We start from the raw sequence: 24710 nt of genomic DNA on the forward strand, positions 1-24710 counted from the left end.
ATAAACGAATGTACGTACACTACCGCAGAGCGAACGGTGTGGCTTTGACTGCTGTGAGAGAGTGCGACAAAATGAACTGTTCTCAATGTTGCTGTCGTGTGTCGTGACTCTCACGACTGCACCTAGCTATCGTGTCATTGCGTGTTGGCTACTGTTAAACGTAGCAGCTGAGCGGATCGTTGGCAGTGGCTGTCTTGTGCTTAGCGACAGTTAAAAAAATGTCGCACCCCTGGTCCCAAGAAATATGGGAGATGCTTTACTGGTTTTAAAGCCCGCAGATAATCTTTGAACTTAGACTGTCCGTGACAATGAAGTAATTATCTTTGGGCAAGGTGTCAATGATCTCAAGGGTGTACTGAATAGCAGCTAATTCTGCAACGTAAACTGAAGCCGGATACCTAAGTTTATACGAAGCAGTGATGTTTCGATTGAAGATACCGAAGCATGTGGACCCATTGATGTTTGATCCGTCAGAGTAAAACATTTTCTCACAATTGACTGTTCTAAATTTATTATTAAATATATTAGGGGTCACCTGAGGGCGTATGTGATCTGGAATTCCACGAATCTCTTCTTTCATGGATATATCGAAAAACACAGTAGGATCAGAAGTATCTAAAAGATCAACATGTAATAAAAATATAAGGACAAAGGGTTTGAGTATTGAACACAACTAATCTTTCGAAGTTTTCTATCATCAAAGGGTTCAAAATGTCGCATCGGATGAGCAAACGATATGAAAGATACCTGAACCTGTTTTTCAACGAAAGAACGCTCGCCAGCGCTTCGAGACTCATCGTATGTGTCGTTTGCATGCAACAAAAAAGCTATGCGCAAACAACGATGCTGAATTCTCTCTGAAGCTTGGTGAAATGAGTGTTTGCGCGGATCAGAAGCAGAACCATCCATATTCCATTACGGACAATATCGTTGTTTGGTGCAATCTGATCAGGTCTCCCGGGTGAGAACCCCACCATGATCCGGTTATTGTACGAAGAAAGTTGATTCTCTGATGGCTTTTTTGTTTCAGATCAAACATGACATCCCCAGGTGCCTTTGGAATCGAACCAGATATTTGAATGTGAAAACCTGAACTATGGTTTCACCCGTTAGTTGACGCTATATTTGTGTTGGTTCCTGCTTCCTTAAAAATACAACCAACTCAATTTTTCCGTTATACAACCAACTCAATTTTTCCATCGCATTCGTCTTTTGACAAACAAGCATAGGGATTTGCAGATGGGCCTGGTGGTGTAACGCTATTTAGATTTTTTTCAAATGTAGAGGCACAGGGATAAACCTTGTTGATCTCGATTGAGGATAAGATTATGTCCCATCTTCGGCAATCAATATTGAATGCATTGAGTAAGGGGTTTCTAAAACTGATAACCCCCTGCCCAAGAGTATCTGCGCAAGTGACTACGCCGTCTATATCGATTTCACGAGTTGGTACATATACGCGATTTTCCCGCGTTAACGAGATCATTTCGAACGATCTCGTTAACTTGCTTCAAGCAGGCTTTCCTTTATTTTCCGTCCGCTAAATCAAATTATTATCTTAACTGTGCTCTGAAGTTATAAATTTATTCTATTCCACAAATTGCCGACACAGTTTTGAACCCGTGCATCTCCAATGTCGATGAAACTTTATTTTTTTCCCTTTATGGGCTACTCTGGCCGAGGGGGATGGTTACAACGATCCGCACTTTCCATACCGGACGAACTAGGCTATGGTGCCCAAATGAACACTAGTAACGAAGGAGGAAACCGGCCTATCATTGATAGGTTCCCTCCAGCATGTAACGCAAGCGACAGATTCCTTTACGGTTATCAATTTGCAACTAAAGATACGAATATCTTCTATTGCAAGTTCGCCAGAGAGTTTGTCACTTAGGCAGGAAGTGTGTGCTTCACCCTGTAGCCAGTCAATCATTGAGTCGTGCGTCTGTATCGTATTGGTATTTTGTCATCCTACCAGCTGCTTCTGTGTCTTAAATATCCTCGTCGATGAAACTTTGGAAAATTTCGCTTTCTATCCGCTTCGGTCTTGGGCTTGCTTTCGTATATAGTTTTTTATGTCTGAAGCGGTACAAACGATTATTATTTTAAAATTCCTAAATAGATGTAGATATGTTTGGTCTACTAACACCATCCAATCTAATACATTCTGATTGTTTCTAACTTTGTCGATGTTACGTTACGTTTTCTTTTGCCCCATAGTATTGCTTTTTACTATACCGGAAGAACCTGTTAATATCTTAAGCTAATAGATTATCAAGAATAAAGGAATAATAATAATAATAATAATAATAATAATAATAATAATAATAATTAAATAATAATAATAATAATAATAATAATAATAATAATAATAATAATAATAATGATAATAATAATAATAATAATAATAATAATAAAAGTGATTTTAAAAAATAGTGTTGCACTCAACTTTCTCCTTCAGCACACCACAACTTACCGAAAGTTAGGTTGTTACCTAACATATTCATCCTTCATCACTATCGTGGTACATTCTAGGGGTCTTCCTTCTCACATCTTCTTGGCCTTGAATCTTCGATGACAATCCTCTGCTTCAGCAGTCTCATTTAATTTAGTTTTTCGTGATGCACATAAAATAAAATAAAATCAGATGTTAGTGATTTAGTTAATTTATATAATGTAAGGTTGCGCATTTAACACTAGCTTGGCCAGTAAAGTCACACTATGTACACAATGGATGGATTGCTTAAAATTCTGTGATCTTTATTTAACTCTTAATTTAACTCTATAAGTACTAAGGTACTCTGCACCAGCTTTTAGTTATTCTGTCAGTTTTTTTGTTTTGACTTTCTTTCTTTCAATCATTTTGAATGCTTTTGAGCAATTTAGGTTTATACTAATTTTTGGGCCTTCTTGTGTTGAGCACGCATCCAGGAAACAAGAACTACATGTATTTCGTGAAGAAATACTAGGTGTGATTGGATGAAATGGTCCACGTGAACCGTTCTCTTCCAGAAACACACATCTCACACTCTTAGTTAGAAGGTGACATCTGTGTCCAAGTTGGAAAAATCTAAGTACATTCAAACCTTTCCCGATTTGAGACTGTATTTACACCTAATTAATCAGTTTCGCCGTCGTGACAATTTGTAAGCATTACCGATACCGAACCGGATCGGAAAGGTTTGAAAGTTCCTAAACGGTTCATAAGACATCAATTTACTCCTATTCCTGATAACAATAGTCCTCCTTTTAGAATTAAATTCACCAAGTTCAGGACGAATATGATAAATTAATATTCATCCCAACTGGATCACGATAATTTAAATTGGTGACCAATTCCAGACATAAGAATGCTCGAAACCACCTAATGACCTATTGTCATTTTCAAGCATTATTAGTCCTGTCCACTCCGTGATCGATCCAGACAACACAATAATTTTCATCTTTTACATTTATAAGCGAACGATCGATCTCGGTATGGTCAGACTTTGTCAATACGCGAAGTGTAAATTGACTCCCACCCCCATCCACCAAAGGGGGGTACGCGCCCTGTAGCTCATCATCCAAAGCCAAGGGATCTCCAATGTCGATGAAACTTTATAATATAATAATCTGAACCAAAAGAAGATGTTTGGTGTACTTTTTAATGGGCGGAGATACACCATTGATTTTTGGCGCGCGATTAAAATTTCGAATAATTGAAAAACAACACTTTTAAATCGATTTTTTTCGACCTTTAAATTAAGTGCAAAAATTTTAAAGCATACATGTTCTTATGTAAAAATGATCCAGCTTTTAGATAAAAATATTTTGAGAACTTTAAAAATATTCTAAAGTACAAAAAAAATCATTTTTTTTTTCAAGAAAATATTTTTTTTTTTTTGCTTTTCCGCAAACTTTATTTTAAATTAAATATTTTCATTCGATTCCTCGTACTTTTTTACATAACAATAAATTTTCAAAAATATGGGGTTCTTATTGCATCAACAGGACTTAGATAACTTATATAACTCACTAGCTAAATCCATTCGGGAATGCCCAGGAACTTTCTGACTGTGCCCCCCGTTCCGTGAAATCTCCAGTCGCAACGAGTTATCTGATGAAGCTATACAATTAACTCTTCAACGCACTACCTCAGCTCTGAAGATGATCTGTACTTTGACGGACAGCATGCAGTCTTTTTGCAGAATGTATTCGAATGTTTGCACTAGATCCGGCTGCTTTCATCGGTCGAAGGAACCAACCGAACGTTATGTAAACGACAGCACTCCATTTCTCGAACGTCTGGAATCCATACTGGAAGATACAAATAAACGGCCTCGAACCAGCAGCACCAGCAGACCATCTTTATCGTTCGACCAATCTCATAACCTTCCCCGCTCATGATAATGCCACTGTGATCAAAAACACCTATGCTACCAGTCGACAGTATCGCTACTCGAAACGTCAATCTTGCGTCGCCGTCATTTCAAACTACAACTAACAACTACACCAATGACTTCGATCCGCCTCCACTTCCAACTTCTACAGAAGTGCAATAAGCACCGTCAACCACCATTGCCGATACAACTCATCTCCCAAATGCTCAAACTAACTATTAAACACCGACTACTATGACCTCTACCGCTGGCACTGTCAATACATATCCGTTGCTACAACGAACTGCTTGTGACAACGCTGTAAGTAAATCTCACGACTACCGACTTACCACACGACATCGTTTTATTTCATCGCAAGTAAACAACAGGAACATCAATATTTCATACACTACAGTGCCATCAAATAATGCTAGACAGGTATCGGTTATTTCCAACATTCCATATGTTGGTCCAACCCAGTTCCAAATTGTCCCTACTAGTAATCAGCAGGTAATAACTAATTGTACAACTCGCATGCAATCCATTATCAATAGCATAGCTACAGTCAACACCAATAGTATCAGAATATTGGGGGAATTAACCGTTCTCTCGTGGACTACTATCTGGCCTGTTCTGATGCTGCGTATGATATCTATGCTTTTACCGAAACCTGGTTAAATGATAACACGTTCACCAGGCAGATTTTCAGCAATTCCTACTCCGTATACCGACTTGATCGCAACGACGAAAACAGTTTGAAAAAGAGCGGCGGTGGTATTCTCATTGCCTGTCGCTCCAAACTCAATTCTCGCTTGGTGTCGCTTTCAAACTGTGAAAATGTTGAGCAAGTTTGGGTCACTCTTTCGTTCACACACTTTACATTGTACATTTGCGTGCATTACTTTCCGCCTGATCGCGTGAATGGTTTGAATCTGATCGAACAACGCTTAAATTCTCTTCCATTGATAAGCGATAAATTGAGCTGAAATGACAAAATTATGATCTTAGGTGATTTCAACCAACCTGGTATTAAATGGACTCGCTGTTCTTGTAAATATCTTTATCCGGATGCTTCATGTTATTCTAAAACGCATACTACATTACGACTCCTGGACGATTACAACACTGCAGGTTTAGTTCAGCTAAATGATAACTATAATAGCAATAATCGCCTTCTGGATCTTTGTTTCGCCAGTTATGAATTGTCGAGTACTTGTTCCATATCCATCGCTCCTTCGCCACTGGTTAAAATGTGTCGTCATCACCCTCCTCTCCAAATCACTATACCTGCATACACGCCAACCGTTTTTAATAACGTTTCTGAAGGCACATATTACGATTTCAAGAGAGGAAATTTCGAGGCTGTCGCTAGACTGGAGAAGCCTGTTTACTAATGGCGATTGCAATTCCATTGCTATGTTATGGTCCCATATAGTTTCGTATGCTATCGATCAATTTGTACCCAAAAACATTCGACGTGAATCTGTCCATCCCCCATGGTCAAATCTGACCCTAAAACGTTATAAGCGTGCTAAACGTTCTGCTCTAAGAACCCAGAACTATCGAAGCATCCTTCGCTCCATTTGAGATCTCATTATATGTTTCCCAACAATCGTTATAAGCGACTGAACAAAATGTTATTTCATTCCCACCTGCTTCGTGTACAAAATAATTTAAAAATCAACCCTAAAAGCTTCTGGAATTACGTGAACGAACAAAGGAGGAATCAGGACTACCCAACCAGATGTTTCTTGGTGACGTTGAATCATCCGTGTTGCCTGACATTTGCAACTTATTTAAATCACATTTCAGCAATGTATTCTCTGATGAAACCTTATGGAATGATCAGATTTCCAAAGCTATCATTAATGTTCCTTGCCGTTCCCCGATTGGCCCCCATCAAATTATAACGACAGCTATGATTGATAAAGCGTATTCTAAAATGAAACTATCTTCTAACGCTGGGCCTGATGGTATTCCTTCTTTGGTATTGAAAAAGTGCTCGAACAGCCTTCTGATTCCACTGTCGATGCTGTTTAATACCTCACTCAATTCAGGAACTTTCCGGATATTTGGAAAACATCATATATTTTTCCGGTTTTCAAGAAGGGAAACAAAGCTGATGTATCTAATTACCGTGGGATAGCCGCACTATGCGCTGTGTCTAAGTTACTTGAAAATATAGTTCTGGAATTCATCAAGCATAACTGCAATAACTACATCTCGGAAACACAACACGGTTTTATGCCAAAACGATCAACTGCAACGAACTTATTGTCTTATACATCTTTTATAATTCGATCCCTATAAGCGCGCCTTCAACTTGACGCTATCTATACGGATTTCTCCGCAGCCTTCGATAAGATAAATCACCAAACTGCAGTTGCTAAACTTTTATTCAGTGGATCTTTACTCAACTGGTTTCAATCATATCTTATTGGTCGGAAAATGTAAGGAAAATCGTTGAATGCACTACATCACCGTTTGCTGTAGGTTCTGGAGTCCCTCCAGGCAGTCACTTGGGACCATTTTTATTCTTGCTCTACCTCAATGATCTCAACTTTCTATTGAAATAACACAAACTATCTTTCGCAGATGATTATAAGCTATAACATCTAGTAAGATCACCCGACGACACTATATTTTTACAGTCACAACTTGAATCATTCGTGAACTGGTGTAACGACAATAGAATGGTCTTAAATGTCTCGAAATATTCCGTTACGTCGTTTACTCGCAAAAACTCGCTATTTAGCTACGACTATAACATTTCGCAGATTGTACTGAAACGAGAGTCTACCGTTAAAGATTTAGGTATCGTTCTTGATACCAAGTTGAATTTCAAAAGTCATATCGATTATGTGGTCATATCTCTAAGGCCTCCAAGCTTTTAGGTTTCATCTTTCGCATTACTAAGAGCTTTATCAATGTAAATTGTCTTAAAGTCTTAAATTATATTGTGCTCTAGTCCGCTCGACGCTTGAATATTCAGCTGTTGTCTGGTCACCCCATTATCAAATCGACATACAGGGTCCGGCACTCGAAGTGTAACCAACTTCAGACCTTCGAGCCTGGCGTCAAGGTAAATGCGACATATTATCGGGAAAGTATTCTGGAGGTTGCTTTGAAGCCGTGGGCAGACAAACATTTCGGTGGCAGACCATGGACGTTTCAGAAGGACTCGGCACCGTCTCACAAAGCTCGAGTGAACCAAGAATGGCTGAAAAACAACGTTCCGAACTTCATCACGTCCACACAATGGCTCTCGAATTCACCAGATGCGAATCCAATGGATTATTCTCTTTGGGCCATTTTGGAGAGCAAAGTCCGAACTAAAAGATACACCAGTCTCGAGGCGCTGAAAAAAGTTATTGTCCGCGAGTAGGCCAAAATACATCTGCAAGTCACATTCGGGCAGCTTGCGATTCGTTTTTTGATCGTCTCAAGGCCATCGTCAAGGCAAAAGATGGTCATATCGAGCAAAAGTGAATTGATTCTGAATTTTGTATTATTTTTACACATTTTGTACTTTGAATTAAGTAAAAGTAATTTTCCAAACTGAATTTATGGCCTTTTTAATTGGTTACACTTCGAGTGCCGGACCCTGTAGATCGGATCGAAGCTATTCAACATAAATTTGTTAGATTTGCCCTACGTAAACGCCTACCATGGAGAGATCCTACTAATCTTCCTAGTTACATAGATGGCTGTAAGCTTATTGAACTTGGTCGGATATTCGTTCGTCGGAATGTCTCCAAGGCAACTTTCGTTGCTGATTTGCTTCGAACAAAGTTCAAATTAAAATAAATCCAATTTTATCCCATTCTGACTTCCGATTCTGGAATTGTAAAATTAAAATTCAAAGCGATATAGAAGATGAAAATCTCGAAAAGCTTTAAAAATGGACTCAAAAATATTGCAATTTATTCGTCACATGGCCATACGAATCGGTTTCGGTTATGTTGGTTCCTGAAAACCGGCTCTGGAAGTATTTTAAATTACCCTAAACTCTAAAGTGGAAATCACTTCGACATATCATGGAATGTTTAATCGATTGTTACACTTTTAGATTCAAATTCGATCCGATTTGCAGTTTCGACATTACAGAGTAATGAGTGATTAAAATCTCAAATCACCACTTAAAACGACGGACATTAGTATAATGTCATGAAAACTGAAACACCGAAGAACATTCATGCAAAAACACATGCGGATTGATAAAAAAAGGTATCATCTCACTGCTAGGTGGATTAAGCACGTTATTATAACTAACTTCATAAATACCATTTTCATCAAAATAAGATTGAAGATAAGATTGATTGATCATGCATCGTGTTGGTTTTCGGACACGAGCTGTTTTTGAAAATTTTGCTAAATTTGAATCCTGCAACATGAAAAATGTGTTATTGACGAGGTATTCACTGAACTTATGGCTGTTTCTAAGAAGTACTTCAACATACGTATTTTAATAAAGGATAACTAATCTTCCAACATTAATTTAACGTTTTCATGACTAATGCACACGCATACAGTATGAGTTCCACTACTACCTGCCAAGACACAGTGTTGAGGTCGAAGTGAAGCAACTTTCGAAAATCCAATTTTGACGTGTGGATGTTTTTCTTTAAATTTTGCGTATAATTCCAAAAGATTCATCAAAACTAATTTTATTGTACATGATACCTCCTACCATCTTCTTGAATCACTGATTTGAATTCTTTTTTACCTGGAAGTTGTTTTGAGTTTTCCTCATTTTCATAAAATGCAACAACTTTTACTTTAGTAGAAGTGTCTAAAGATTTGGCTCCAATTTTCCTTTCATATTCGATGAAGCAGTAATGGTATCATTTTGAATTTTTTTTGCAGTTTTAATTTGCCACGTAGTTGATCTTTCAATATTTTTGCGAATTTTACGATATGACCATTCACTGGGTAGAAGACTCAAAAGTTGAGCTTTCCGAAATCTAAAGTATTATTGTTATTGTTTGTATTAAAGAAACAAGATGTCAATTATACCTGTTTTTCTCCAACTTGAAAGCGTTTTTGATATTTTCGATAATTGAGGAATATTCTCGAGTCAAAATATTCGTATATGTTGAGGGAACAATACCGAAATCTTTCATGAATCGCTCTTTTACTAATTTCGGCTTTTCTTCCAGCTTAATAGACGTATAAGAATTTTTATTCAATCTGTAATTGGTTATGAAGTGAAACTTATGTTCTTTTGAGAAGAATTGAAACAAACAATTTTAATGATTATATAGTCAATCGAATAGTTAAACGTTTTCAAATATAAAATGCAGATGTACACACGATTTTTCTCTCACTGGTGAAATTTCTAATGCAACATCTATCGAATCCTCGACCACAAAATTTCTATGCGTTGAGCCTTGGTTACTAGATACATCGGAAAAGGCTCTGAGATTCTTCCGACGTTTGCGATTTATTTTCAAGAGAATAAGTTATCACATCTTTACGACATTTTGTGCATAGTAAAGAATTTTTACCAGCATCACTAAATATCCATAACTTGTCAACAGGAAAAGGACGTAAATTACTGATCGCTTTAGAATCTGAAGATAAAACACGTTGCAATGTTTGGTTTTGAGATAAAGAAATATATCTAATGAAATCAACTTACGAGATGATGGCTTTCCAAACGGATTACAACAAACTGTTCTTCTTTTGTTGTTGAGTGAACTCATGTTTCGATGCAGTAAAGGAATTTCGCAACACTTGAAATTATGCGCTTAAACTCGTTGACAATATTTAAAAAAAACACTTACGTTATTACATTTTTACATGGTTAAAGTCACAGTAAACCAGAGTATTATAAGAAAACACAATATCAATTTACCAGCAGATACAGAAATTAATGAAGTTTGTGAAAGAAAAAATCGCAACTGAACACTACTGTCGATGTGACTACAGTTTACTGTTTTGCGCTTCAACTGCTGTTGATGAAAAAAGAGTCCCATATTTTTGAAAATGGATTCTTATGTAAAAAAAGCGGGTGGATAATGTCAGAGACATAACTGGATGTCGTGAATACGAAAACAACTGACATGTTCCTTAACACTTCCGAATATCAATTAGTTGATCAATTGTATGAATTATGCAAGCATTCCCCTTTTCCACATTTTTCGCAAAAACAAAGAAGGCTTCACTTGATCTCGATTACTGTGAATTTCACACAGCGAAAAGTGCACAAATCTAACCAAACTGTTCTAGATTTGCACTAAACTGAGGATATTTCCTTTCGATTTGCGAACAACAAATCCTTATAGTTCTTTAGAAAACTTTTAAAGCCTATTTTTTGCTCTCCACCTTTGCTTTTTCACCAATGCAAATGACTGGCAGCTGTGACGTAATCGCTCTTGTCGGAGGCGAAACTAGCTTTGCGAACGACACAAAATACATCTGCTCGCAGTGGCGATAGAATTCAAACTGATCCAATTTTTGTTGAGAGGTTTGTTTTAACCTGATTCTGTACGGGATTCATTCCTGCCTATCAGAAGGACCAAATTGTGGAACTTACTACGATATTAAACACTGTTCGGACCATTTTCTCGAACGATTTGTTGTACAGCAGCAGATATTTTGTTCTCTTCCTCAGAACGCGTTCTGATTGGCTGGTGTTGACATGGGTCAAATGAGATAGGTTTTTCAATAGTGTACTATTAAAATACTTCAATGCTTTTGCTATACACGTTTAAGTTGAAAAATTTCGATTCTATTGGTAGTTAAATCATATAAATCCTTTCACAGATCACTGAGCTATGAGCTTCAAAAATACGAGCAAGGCAAATGCGCCTTATGGATTATCCCTTTTGAAACTCGTTTACACCAAACATTTCAGAAAAGTTTAATTTTGAACTATTTGAGATTATGTCACACAACTGATAATTTTATCATAAAATTGTGATCATATTTCCGATGGCGTGTAGCAAAAATAATGTTGATTCGTTAGATACAACAAGAGATATTCACGATCAAAAACTTATCACTCTCTCAGAAGGTAAATTTTGAAAAGGCACCCCATAGTAAAGTAAGTCGTATTCACGACAAAAGTACGAGGAATCGAATAAAAATATTTAATGTAAAATAAATTTTACAGAAAAAACATGTAATATGTATTTGATTAACTAACCTTTTTTATAAGACTTTGAACCAACAGTGAAATTTTCCTGTCCGCATTTTTGATTATGTTCATTGCATGCTCATGCGTTGAGTACCTGATATCAGTTCCATCAACCATTAATATACGATCACCAATCTGAAAATAAGGGCAACGTATTATTCTAATGAATGTGACTCGATAGCTTTCATATAAACCTTTTTCTTTTGATATATTCGAGGGTTTTGTTACTACAGCAAGGCACACCTAAATCGTTCTCGTATTTTTAAGTTTCGTCTTCGACTTATCAGTGCGTTAGCAGTTCATATTAAATTGTTCGTGCACTCCAACATGAACCGCTAATCAGACGGTAAACTTCACTCTACACTCTACAATGTCAACAAATTGCGCAGTCAAAATACCTTCAGAGTTTGAAGCTTAGAAGGGTGTACCGTTTAAAATACGTAAACACTTGAAATACTCAAACTTTTGTTTTATTTAAAAGATATTTTTTATTCAGGCATATTTGCGTACAAGCTTTACGTGGCCGATTGAGCCGATTTTTTAAATAATTTTTTTTTTAGTTGGATCTCATTGTCACCCTTTTTCTAGGGGGAGAGGAGCTTCCATTTCCCTCCTGCGAGGATTGAGGGGCACTTTGTTCGTGGTTCGTCTCGTCATCCTTTGCCGCATCGATGGTATTGTTGTCGATTTCCGTCTTCTTTTCGTTGCTAGTTACTGTAGATGCACCTTATTGTATATTGGTTGAAATTGCTGGTTGGTTGGAGGGTAAGTTGTTAACTGCAGCCAGTGTACTTGGGGTTTGTGTGAAGGAAGCACCGTTGTCCTTTGGTGTTGTTGTCTCCTTGTCCAGTTTATCACATGGCTTACCGTAGTGAACAGCTTTTTATCAATATTCACATGTGGCCATCTGATTGTCATAGGTAACAAGTGATTTGCACGGAATTCTTGTATCTTGACCGAAAATAACATAAGAAGGCATAGGCCTCTTCAAGTGTATGCGTAATAAACGTACGCCATTTAGAATACCGGGGAAAAAATTCTGCCACTTTTCTTTTTCGATAGAGAGAATCTCTCCGTATTGGGACATAGTTTTGCGAATATAAGAGTCGGTGACGATTGAGTGAAGATCATGCACACGCACTTCTATAGCACTATCTTCCATATATACTGGAATGTTGCACTTAATGTTCTCGTACTCCACATAGTGCACATTGTTATTGTCTTTTGCGAATTGAATTGCATCCAACTCTTTATAAAACTGGATGTAAACAACATTATTTGCCTTATTACATTGAAGTAAATGCACACGTTTACTGTCAAGATGCATTTGCTCCTTAAGCAAACCTTCAAGTTCTCGTATCGAAGGTCGAATTTTGCACTGCCTGAAGTCAACAACAACTGTATTCTTCCGTGTCGGCGGTAGCTTTTGTTCGTTTGGTTCACTCATTTCGAGGTCGTTCTATTGTTCACTACATATTACTGTACTTGGTTTCTTCTGACCCGAACGTAAGCGGTTTTGTTTTATCGACTGACTTGGATGAGATGTAAAACCGAAATGACTCTAACTTTTGATTTGTTTGTGAAATTAATTGAACGTTTGCGTAAATATAGTCTAATGTGTATTGTTTAAACTCTGAAGATGAAAAATTTTGTGTACGTGTACTTTGAAAATGATGATTTGGAGCATCGCTTTATCGAAAAAAAATCGGAGTCGCGAATTCCACGGTGACAAAAAGGTGGCATGTGCGGAAGATTTTTGTACAGAGGTTATAATAATGTGGATCGTAACACAATCAATATCGCCGTTGATTATTTTCGCAACAAAATTTGTTTGCTGAATTTTTCTACGCCGTTCAAGTGAGTCTAAACAAATCCGACCCATGTTGCTGCCTTTAGGCACACCTGATATGTTCATGAACGAAAATCACATACAGGAATATAACTTGACGCGTAAGACTCTACCACTTGAGTAAGAGCATAGCCAGTCAATGAACTTATGTGTTGTACCCAGACGCGATATCTTGTAAAAAGAATTCGGTGATCAATTCGGTCAAACGACGCTTTTAGATCAGTGTATACGGCATCAATTTGTACTTTTTCATCCAAATGCGAAATACAGGTCGAGGTAAAATCCAGAAGATTAATATTAACCGAATGCCCAGGCATAAAGCCATAAGTGGAGATGTAATTTTTTGAATGAGAGAACAACTCATTACTCACTATTATTTCCAAGATTCCTTGTTCAAATGATTTGTTAAATTTCAGGTTAGCATGATTTTTTGCACAATTGGTTCCATTGTGTCATTTTAAAAATAACTTCCGTGTTCGCAATTGACGGCTAGGTATACATAAATTAAATTGGGTTAATAGTGAAGATGATCGCACGCATTGAGAAATAATGTCGTTATTAAAATGAAGCATTGCCAAATTGCGACGTTCTTCAAGTGTTTGTATATTGATCAGCATGCATCGTTTTCCATATAATGATAGAGGAAATGCTGTCCAATTCAATTTGTGAAGTGCATATAAAAGCAATTGTTTCTGGATCGATTCAATGCGTTCTTCGTGAATAATTCTATATGGATTCCATAGTTAGCTGCAATATTCCAAAATAAGTCTGACATGTATATAATTTACATGCAGTATGAAAAGATGAAGTCCAAGATGAGATCGTTGAGGTACGTCAGTTGTTATTGGTCCAGACACAATGTTATGAAAGAGAACTACTTGTACACGTTTCGTAAAATATGATTTGAGCCATTGTAGTAGACTGTGTTCTATGCCATATTTCTGCATTTTGTATAATAGCAATGGTCATCTCATGAGTAGAGTCCCCGTGTTATTTTGTGGATTAATCGACTTTCAATTAACGAACGCGATGAAATTGAAAATATTATCTTTGATTTGGCTATAAGACAATAAACTTAAATAAACATACTCATTGTATGTGTCGAATGCAAGCAGCCTTAAGCAATTCGCAAAGAACGATACTGAATTCGCTCAAGTTTGATAATATGAGAGTTTGCAGTGGAACGAAAGCAAACGCATCCATATTCCATCACAGAAAGTATCGTTGTCTAATACAATTTTATTAGATCTTCCTGATGAGCACCCCACCAAGATCCTGTTATTGTTCGAAGAAAATTTACTCTTTGTTGGCATTTTGTTATCAGATACCTAATGTGTCCTCCCCACGTGCATTTGGAATCAAACCACACCCCAAGGTATTTGAAAGTCAAAACCTGTTGGATCATTCTTCCCATCATATGAAACTGAAGCTGCGCGGGATCATGCTTTCTTGAAAAGACGACTAGCTCTGTTTTCTCCGCAGAGAATTCGATACCCAGATGAACAGCCCAAACGGACAAGTTATCTAAGGTATCTTGCAATGGTTTATGCAGATCAATAGGTTTGGGTCCAGTAACTGAAACCACGCCATCATCTGCCAATTGTCTTAGTGTACATGGGGTTACTAGACAGCTGTCAATGTCATTCACGTAAAAAATATAGAGGAGCGGACTGAGGCATGAGCCTTGCGGGAGACCCATGTAGCTAATTCTGAATGTTGCCAAATCGCCATGTGGAAAAAGCTTGCACTTCTCTGACAAAAGGTTGTGCAAATAATTATTTATAACCACTGGGAGTCCATGTTGGTGGAGCTTGTCTGAAAAAACATCAATGGAAACTGAATCAAATGCTCCTTTAATGTCTAAAAATACAGATACCATTTGTTGTTTTTGAGCGAAGGCAATTTGGATGTCAGACGATAGTAATGCAAGGCAATCATTCGTTCCTTTATTTTTAAGGAAGCCAAACTGAGTATATGACAACAAACCGTTAGTCGAACAATTTTATGATGCAGAACAACATCGCAATGAGTCTATGTGAGTTGTGATTGGAAGATGGTTTCCCCGGCTTTTGGATGGCGATAACTTTTACTTGCCTCCAGTCAGGTGGAACAATATTTTTCTCAAGAAACTTGTTGAACAATTTAATTCTGTCCAACCGAGGAGCGTTATTGTTGCAAGACATGAGTGCTATGGAATATTCCATCATTGAGAAGGGGCTATCAATATAATCATTATTTGGAGAAGACTCCCTAATGATGCTATGCGTAGGAACAGAATCTGGACAAACTTTCCTCGCAAAATCAAATATCCATCGGTTCGAGTATTCCTTACTTTTATTTCCTACGTTACGATTCGTCATTCGTCTGGACGACAAAATTTCTTGACCCGAAGTATGCACTTGTACTTGGTTTCTAAAGTCAAAAATTTATCAAAATTCTGAGGAGTTCCTCCTCCTCGTTTTAAAACGTCTTGAAAGCATTTTATTTCGCGTGTTTAGTATCTGAGTACTCTTTGTCCCACCAAGGGTTCGGAGGCCTTCTGCTGGACGATGGACCAGGAAATCATTTGATTTGATTTCTGCGTCCTCCAGAATCGAACAAACGAGGAATTCATATTCTTCAAGTGGGGAGAGCTCTTCCATTGAATTTAAGACACTTGAAATATTACTCTGGTATATAATTCAGTGAATATTTTTTGTCAAATCATATGGAATATTCTCTTAATTACCATTGCCTTTGTTACTGCTAATCGAGATGATGATTGGTAAATGATCGCTACCGTGTAGATCAGGAAATGTTTTCCAGGTGCAATCTAGTCGAATTGAAGTCGAGTAAAGAGATAAATCTAATGCACTTGGACGTGCAAGAGGTCTTGGGATCCGTGTCATGCTACCCATATTTAATATAGTCATTCTAAAATTGTCGCAAATATAATATATTAAAGATGATCTGCTATCATTGTAAACGGAACCCCATATGATTCCGTGCGAATTGAAATCTCCCAGAATCAATCGTGGATCAGGGAGTGCCTCGACCATTTCATTAAGGAGGGGAGGGGGAGGGTCTAAACGATGGAAAAAATCATCATTTTTGAGATTTTTTTTCCAGAACTATTGTTCAACAAAATAAATTCCAATGTTTTGCATGATAAAAAGCATCATTCGAACAACATTTTGTAATTTTCTCGTGGTTAAATATTGAGGTGAAGAGGTATTTTTGAGGACGCTTCTTAAAAATCATGATTTGTGGTGTCCACTGTATCTCAGCACAGACTAATCAGAATAGAACAAATCAAAGCAGTGTAGTTAGAGCAGAAGTTTTTCTAGACCCCAACGTTCCTGTTTGATTTTTTTAAATTTTTGGTGGTTGTTCAAAGTGAAAACCACGATTTTTCACAAAAAAAAATCCGCCATTTTGTAGCTGTTGAACCTCCCCAAAGTAACAAACAACGAAAAGGGAAACGTTAGGGTCTGGTTTTTATATGTAGAAAATGTGTGCGAAAATTGAAAAAATATGGTGCAGTAGTTTTGGAGTAACGATGGACACGGACTTTTAAAACCTGCTTTCGAGAAAAACGCGTTTAAAGTTTTTTGTCTATAAAATCAATGGAATGGGTCTAACATTTTTAAAATATCATAGCAGAAATCTTGGGCCTGCGAGCCGAGCTCTTACTATTTCGCAGTATGAGATAACCATAGATAAAGGCGTATAACTTGCTGAGTTTTGTTCCGATGGGCTTGAAAATTTCACAGAATATTCTTGAAATGTTTTACTCTAAGAAAATACAAAAAAAAAATAATAAATGATTTTTCAAAAGTGTTAGACCCTACCCGCCCCTTAAGCTGTCGTTGTCCAACTTGTGCTCTTGGAGGAATATATACTGAAGCAATGCAAATGTCCTTTTCTTTAATGATTATTTGACAAGCAACAACTTCTATACTAGAAGTCGACGGAATCTATAAAAGGAATAACATTTGTTAATTCTTAAAAGCACTCTTCCCACAATAAACACATTTCTCAATATCTTTATCACAAAGATTATTCTTATGGGGCCCTTGACATTTTATACATTTAGGCTTATTACTACAATAAGTAGCTGTATGTCCGAATTTTTTACAGTTCGTGCAATTCATAACATGCGGTACGAAAAGCCGAACAGGAAGACGAATTTTATCGATATAGACATGGTTAGGCAACGCAGATCCGGCAAATGTTACTCGAAACGAGTCTGAGGAACGATAACATTAATTTCCATCGACAAAAGATGCTGAGTATAATTGCTTGCACTAGAGTATCTTAACTCCCTCAAGCATTTAAATGGCCAACTCCATTTTTAAGTAAATCATCGGCTGTCAGACTTGCTTCAGGTACATCACCATCAATTTCCACCTCCTTCTATGGATTGTAAACTCGATATTCAATAGCAAATAATTTACAGGTTACAATTCCGATTTCCTGTTTCAAATCGTTAACAACTCGAATTTTATCTCTATTAACTTTAGAGATTTCTACAACTTTAGAGAAATTTGATGTAAAATCCTTTGTAATTTGCATCATATTTAATACCTTTTCTTTGCGTCGAAAATAGACTATCCATGGCTCAGTGGTACCCTCTGGATAATGTTTAGCCCTTGGAGTATTTAAGCTCTTACTAGTATCCGGAATCGGATTCGGATGATCTTCTATGAGATCATCCATTACATTAACTGTTCTTTTGTAAATTAATAATATCAAAATGAAAACTTATGTATTTACTATACATAAGTTTTCATTTCGATATTATTAATTTGCAATTATAAGAGAAAAAAAATATTAATTTAATCTACCTTGTTGTTGTTGTCTCTGTTCCTCTATCGTAAAGAACGACGTGAAGCTCGCCCAACGATTTCCAATTGACAGTCTTTTGGTATCGTTTTCTGCTATCTCAGTTGCTCTGCCGTCGTTGTGGTCACCACTTGTGACCTGTTATTCTTTGGTCACAATGTAGTTCCTTTGGTCACTGAGTCCAGCTTGTATATATTTTTCAAATATTGTATATTTTTGTTTATTTCGTTGTCAGTAAATGTCTGAGTAGAATTTAAACGTCAATCGCGTTCATACTCCGTGTTTACATGTTTGAGTCACGTTTAAGTTCTGCTCAATAGCAAAGGTTGGTTTCAAAAGTAGGGTTTTGTTGATTTATTTATTTATTTCCATTTGTTTATTTATTAGTTATTTATTCTATTTATTATTTATTTATTCTATTTATTATTTATTTATTTACATTTATTTATTGTTTATTTATATATTTACAATTATTTATTTACACTTTTTATTTATTTATATTGTTCATTTATTCACATTCGTCAATTCATATATTTCTTTATACATATTTATTGAATAACTTATGTTTATTTCGGTAAAAGGAAACAAAATAGCAAATACACATATAAAATTGCAAGTACTAAAATTCAAATACACAATTCATGACACCAACCATAATAAAACGACAAAATATTGTAACCGTCATCTGTCTACACACTGTCATCGTCGTCATCATCGTCATCATCGCAGCATAAAATGCGGGGTGGCATGCTTGGAAGGTGGCGGTGGGTATGCGATGGAAACCGGACAACCAGCCTATAAAACCCGCAGGAAAACCATTGCGGGGTCTCGAGTATATTACCAGCCCAGAAGAGTGAAGATCGTAGCAGCGGGTCACAAACCAATGTGACAGTGCGTTTAAAAAAAAAAGTTAGTGGAAGTCGGTCCAAATGGATCAATCCGCTTCAGAATTCCTTCATCGATAAGTTCAAAGTGGATCCAAAGGGATCAATAATTAGTATCGATAAGTTTGCTGCTAGTGAATATAGTGTACGGTACCACTTTTCGGGTTGTGTACAAAATGCAGGCCTACGTTCCATATAGGCCAAGTTGCTGCAGGATCTGGATCCCCGTTGCTGATTCATCGCCTTCGAAGCTAGTGCCCCCCGCTCATCGTCGCCAGGAACCACCAAATCGACAAACGATCATCACGGCCGCAACGGAGAGTTGAGCTAAGACGTTCGTCAATAAACTTGCGCAAGTAACAAAAGTGACAATCTTTCTGTTTCATTGAATCTCATTCCTTTGAATATAGTATTTAAAAATTACATTTGTGAGGTCTTTCTTTTATATACAAGCTGTGTCGTCCATTTTGTTTAGTTTTTTTGTGTAACTTGTTTCCGCCCAAAAACGATTCGCTCAGTGACCACAGTTGGGAAGAAAGTCCGCCCAAAAAAATAGTGAAGTGAAATTTCTCCGGTGACCAAGAAGATAAACGACCCTGAACTGGTGGTTCGGTGCTGAAAAGTAGCCACCAGTAGTGTATGTACAAAAACAAAACGTAACACACTGAACTTGGTGTGCTGCCTGTACCTGACCCCAGATACAGTGCTATTGGTGGCAAATGTGATGCTTGCAGTGTAGCACCTCACGATATTTGTCGTCTGTTTCGTTTCTACGCAGCGTACAAATTCTGGTTCCTGGTAGATCAGCACTGGGTTGCTTTAGCACCTCTGTGCCTTTGCACCCCTTCGTTTTCGCACCTTTATGCGATGGCACTTCTGTGACTCGTCACTTCTATGCGCTCGCACCTCTGTATCTCTAGGTTAGCCTCAGTTTACTGTGCTTACCGTTTCATATTTTTCAGGTGTTGGAGTTATGGGTTGAACCAATTTTTGTTCACTTCTTCGGTGACATTTCGTTCTACATTCAATGAACTTTACCGGTATGGCTATAGTACCCATAGTTTTCTTATTAGAAGAGTTACCATGTTATTTCACCGATTATTCGACTTTTAATCAATGAATTGTTGTATACGCGAATACAATATCTTGGCTTTGGCTCTAAGAAGCAATACCTACGACTGGAAGCAATATGAATTCATTATCAGTTTCAGAAATGAAGTTCGCACTTCGTTAATTAAAATCGTCGGAAATGCGATTTTTTCTGGCAAATAGTTAAATTACAGTCGTGACGAAATATGTTAAATTGACTTCCATGGACCTCTTCGCTTCTAACGCTTTCACCCCAGCTACCAAACATATTCTGTTCATTTCCAAGAATTATATCGAAAGATGAGGTCAACAAATTTTTATGAATTTTTTTCATTTTGGCACGGTTATGCGATTGAAATTTTGGCAATCTCCTAAAATTTCAAACATATTCTGTTTGGGCAGTTAAGATCTTTTTGAGAATTTTTGAATACTTACATTACTCCTGATTGTATTGTTGGACTGCGTCATTTTTTCGAAGATTCGGTTGATAAAATTTGTCAGAACTTTCCATATTTACGTATTTGCTGTAGGCGACGGGTCCGCTCATTAGGTAAATTATTTTCATATGCCTCGGTGAGACGAATAATGGAATGCCGCATAGGGTTCAATTCTAATTGGGTGTTCAGTGCTACTATTTTCGGTTGTAATGTGTGTTTTGAAAGTGTCGATGAATATGATTTTATGTTGTTGTTGATGTGGTTGATGTTACTGACATGTTTGCTACTGTCCATGTTGTTACTGATGCTGATGCTCTTGCTGTTACTGAATTTGTTGTTAATTATTATTGCCATTGTTTTTAAATTTCTTATTTTGATTGCGCCTCATGTTACGTTTCCGTCTAAAGTTGGCCTTTACTGCCTGCTTTTCTTGACGTCTTAAGTTATGTTGTTTTTGGTCAACTTGTTCTTCTAAAATATATTTATGTATTTTATTTTTTATTTGATTTATTTATTTATTTATTTTTTTACCAACATATTACATTTATCCAAATGATACATATTGCACGTTATCGTAAGCTAATCTATCATACTATCTTCTGTAATTATTTATAATTTAACTCTCAATTCATAAGGAAAGCTGGCTGGCGAAAAATCTTGAAAATAAGTTTTTTACAGTGCTGCGGGACAAATGAAACCCGAATACATTTGAACAAACGTTGAATGATCGACACATACTAGCAAATGGTTCATTAAAGAGTTTAACCGCAAGTTACGACGATGGATATTAAAGCTTAGCTGTGGAAGAAGATCCACACAATCAATTCGGGATTGGATCAAATCCGCAATAAAAATGGCTTTGGAAGTATCCCGGCGAACTGATAACAAATCAAGGTTGATGAGTCTACAACGATTTTCGTATTTTGTATAATAGCAATGGTCATCTCATGAGTAGAGTCCCCGTGTTATTTTGTGGATTAATCGACTTTCAATTAACGAACGCGATGAAATTGAAAATATTATCTTTGATTTGGCTATAAGACAATAAACTTACAATGCCTGCACATAGGAAGATTTTTATGACTAGTTCTAAGAATTTCGTTCGTTTATACATCGTCTATTCTAGCAAAATATTTAATCTACAATCTCTACACTTATCCACTGTAATTCCGAAATTGAGAGTAAGTTTGTCAGAACCGTCATTTACAGCGACGATGCAAAAAAGGGAAAAACTCTTTTAAATTTGTCTCAAACCTGTTTCAATTTGTGTGCTATGTAAGCTTCTTGCTTGTTCCAGGGATCCTGATGTACCGAAAATATTCACTGAAATGAAAATCTTACTTATATTCATCAGATTTGTCATATGAATCGTATGCAGAGTATAATTTATAGAGGTTATATGAAAACTTATAATCTTTATTTAAAGTGTACGTTAAATCTAAATAGACGTTACCATAATGAAAGTTATAAGAATATTCCATATAATGTATATTGAAATCCGATGAAACCTAACTCCTTACATAATTTATACTCATTGGATGTGTCTTATGAATCGTACGCAGATGGTATTTCACAAAAGACATATGACAACTTATGATCTTTAATGGAACTCTACATAAAATCTAAATTATGTTCAATAAATTTTATATCTTCATAATCTTTATGATATTGATATATATACCATATACAAGTTATGCGAAAAGTCGATAAAACTTAAGCCAATATAATTTTAATATTCATTACATTTTTCTATTAATCGCATGCTGGTTATGTTCAATAAAAGTTATGTGAAAACTTATAATTTTCATTGGAAGCGTACATCAAATCTGCAACAAGGAAGAAAACGAGACAGCTGAAGAAAATAACAAGAAATAATATTTTAACTTGGACATATAATGGAGTTTGATCTTACAAAAGAATAGTTGTGAATCGTACTCCTTGAAGCTGAAGAAAGAGTTGTGTCCTCGATATTCATCAACTGCTCCAGGCAGTTTTTTAGGAAGTTCTGTTATTTGAAATCGCTGACAAGACAGCTCATTCAACTTCGTTCAAGGATATGCCTCTGAAATAACTATCTGGTACGTTTCTGTACTCTGCCTGTCTAGTATGAGGATTTAAATTTTTAATTTATAGTTTCTGGATCCCACGTCTCCTCCGCAAATATCAGGAGGTGCTCCCTTACGGAACTGATGACTAGTATAGCTTGAATCCTCCAAAAAAAGGAGTAGTTTCCGATTATCAGCTTTTCGGAGTGCATTTGATTCATCTGAAAACAGTAAATACCAATGAAATCAGCCTGTCCCAAAAAAGTAAGTGTAGTTGAAATATTAAAATAATATTTTATTATGAAACTCTTTATACACGAGAAATATAACAATAAGTTTTTGATAAGACAATTAATTTTATTGTTGTTTTTGATTCCCTTAAGCACCATAATCCCAGTGTTTTTTTTATTTTAACTGTACTATATATAACTGCTATATAGAACTGGGATGACCTCCATTAAAAGTTATATATAAATTTCATAAAACTAGTCATATGGTATAGATAAACCTATCTATATTAATTCGAAATGAATATAATATGCGCTTCATAAATTGTTTCAATGTATGTTGTGTGGATATCTAGTAATGGTTATAGGGCGTGCCAATAAATTTGACTCAGACTGGAAATTTCATTCGTTATATGAAAATCTTGTAAAAAAAACGTTACGAAGAGTTTTATGTTTCATAAGATTATTTTATATTTTTGACATGATGTTTAATACACTTTGTAGCTATCATTGGAAATGCTAATAGCGAAAATTCATTAGAATATCATATAATGTGAAAATGAAAATTTAGCTCAGTGTTTGTCAAAAACTTCAAAACAGAACTCACTAACATTTCTCAGAGTGGGTTGAATCGATTTTAACAAACTTATATTCAAATGAAAGGTTTTATACCACAATAGATCTCTACTTTTTTTTTCATAAATAAGTTTTTCTTCGCCGTGGCATCCACAATACATAGTACTTTCAAAGTAATACATTTCGAATATCATATGGTATTCATTAGTTAATCTAAACACTGCTTTTATCAAGCGAGTTGCTATTATCAATTATATTAAATAAAATACAAAATACTTTGTTCTTGATCTTATACCTATTTCAGGTTTGTTGGTATCAGCTCATCACTTTTATTCAATATCATATAATAGCCCATTGTTTGAACTCATGGAAGAGAAAACAGTCTAACATAAAATAAGATTTAAATTGGAACTTCAATGGACTTAATGAAATGATAAAGAAGTTTCATGTAACGACAAGCAAGAATGTCGCGAACTGGGACATTGGATAGTCTACCTTGGGTACGCATGGAATTTATTAGTTGAGGTCTGACATCACGATACTCCACGCATGTACAAACGGTATGATCAATATCGCGATAACCTTCGCCACACGCACAATGATTAGTGTCGGAAAGTCAAATTCGAAGGAGATGTGTATCTAACGTGTAGTGATTGGATATGAGTCTGGACATCACACGAATGAAGTCCCTACTCACATCCAGTCCCCTGAACCATGCTTTTGGCGATATTTGAGGAATAATTGAGTGCATCTACCGACCCAGATTATGTCTATCCCAAAAAACTTGCCAGCTGGCAAGTGTTCTTTGGCGAATCGCGCTATAGAATTCGTTGAAAGCAATCGGTCTCTCATAAATTTCACCCTCAATGGCACAAAAAAATATCGGCTCTTTCATTGTCTAGAATAGAGCAATGAGCCGGAACCTATAGTGATTTGATAATTATTATTCATTGTGTAAACAATGCTTCGGAGCATGCCTTGAACTGACTGAGTTGCTGAAAACTATCCAAAAACGCCACATCAACGTCAGAGCTAACCAACAAAGCATCCCAGTCAAGGATAATTTCTCTCGTTACAATCTGAAGAACGTGAAGATACAGAAAACTCTAAAAAATTTGTGCCACAAACGAATGATGTATTTTAATTCAAAATCTATATTTTGTAAATCCCATCCTCCTCGGCGTCCCTTCTTATAATATAGCAACAAGACAATCGGCCACGTTAAGCTAAAGCAAATGAGCCAAATAAAAATTTTACTTTAAAAAAACTAGCCTTTCGAA

The 24710-nt window shown here is 36.4% G+C and overlaps 1 protein-coding gene across 1 annotated transcript in view; it reads right to left on the bottom strand.

Annotated features, from left to right (window-relative positions):
* The window catches only part of LOC131427127 (inactivation-no-after-potential D protein), a 1657698-nt gene that overhangs the window by 1053820 nt on the left and 579168 nt on the right, over positions 1-24710 (bottom strand). Inside the window, exon 6 of the mRNA XM_058590062.1 lies at positions 11509-11634. Coding sequence (XP_058446045.1) covers positions 11509-11634 — 126 coding nt within the window. The remainder of the gene's footprint in view (positions 1-11508; positions 11635-24710) is intronic.

Source organism: Malaya genurostris, chromosome 2, assembly GCF_030247185.1.
Source record: "Malaya genurostris strain Urasoe2022 chromosome 2, Malgen_1.1, whole genome shotgun sequence".
Taxonomy (NCBI): domain Eukaryota; kingdom Metazoa; phylum Arthropoda; class Insecta; order Diptera; family Culicidae; genus Malaya; species Malaya genurostris.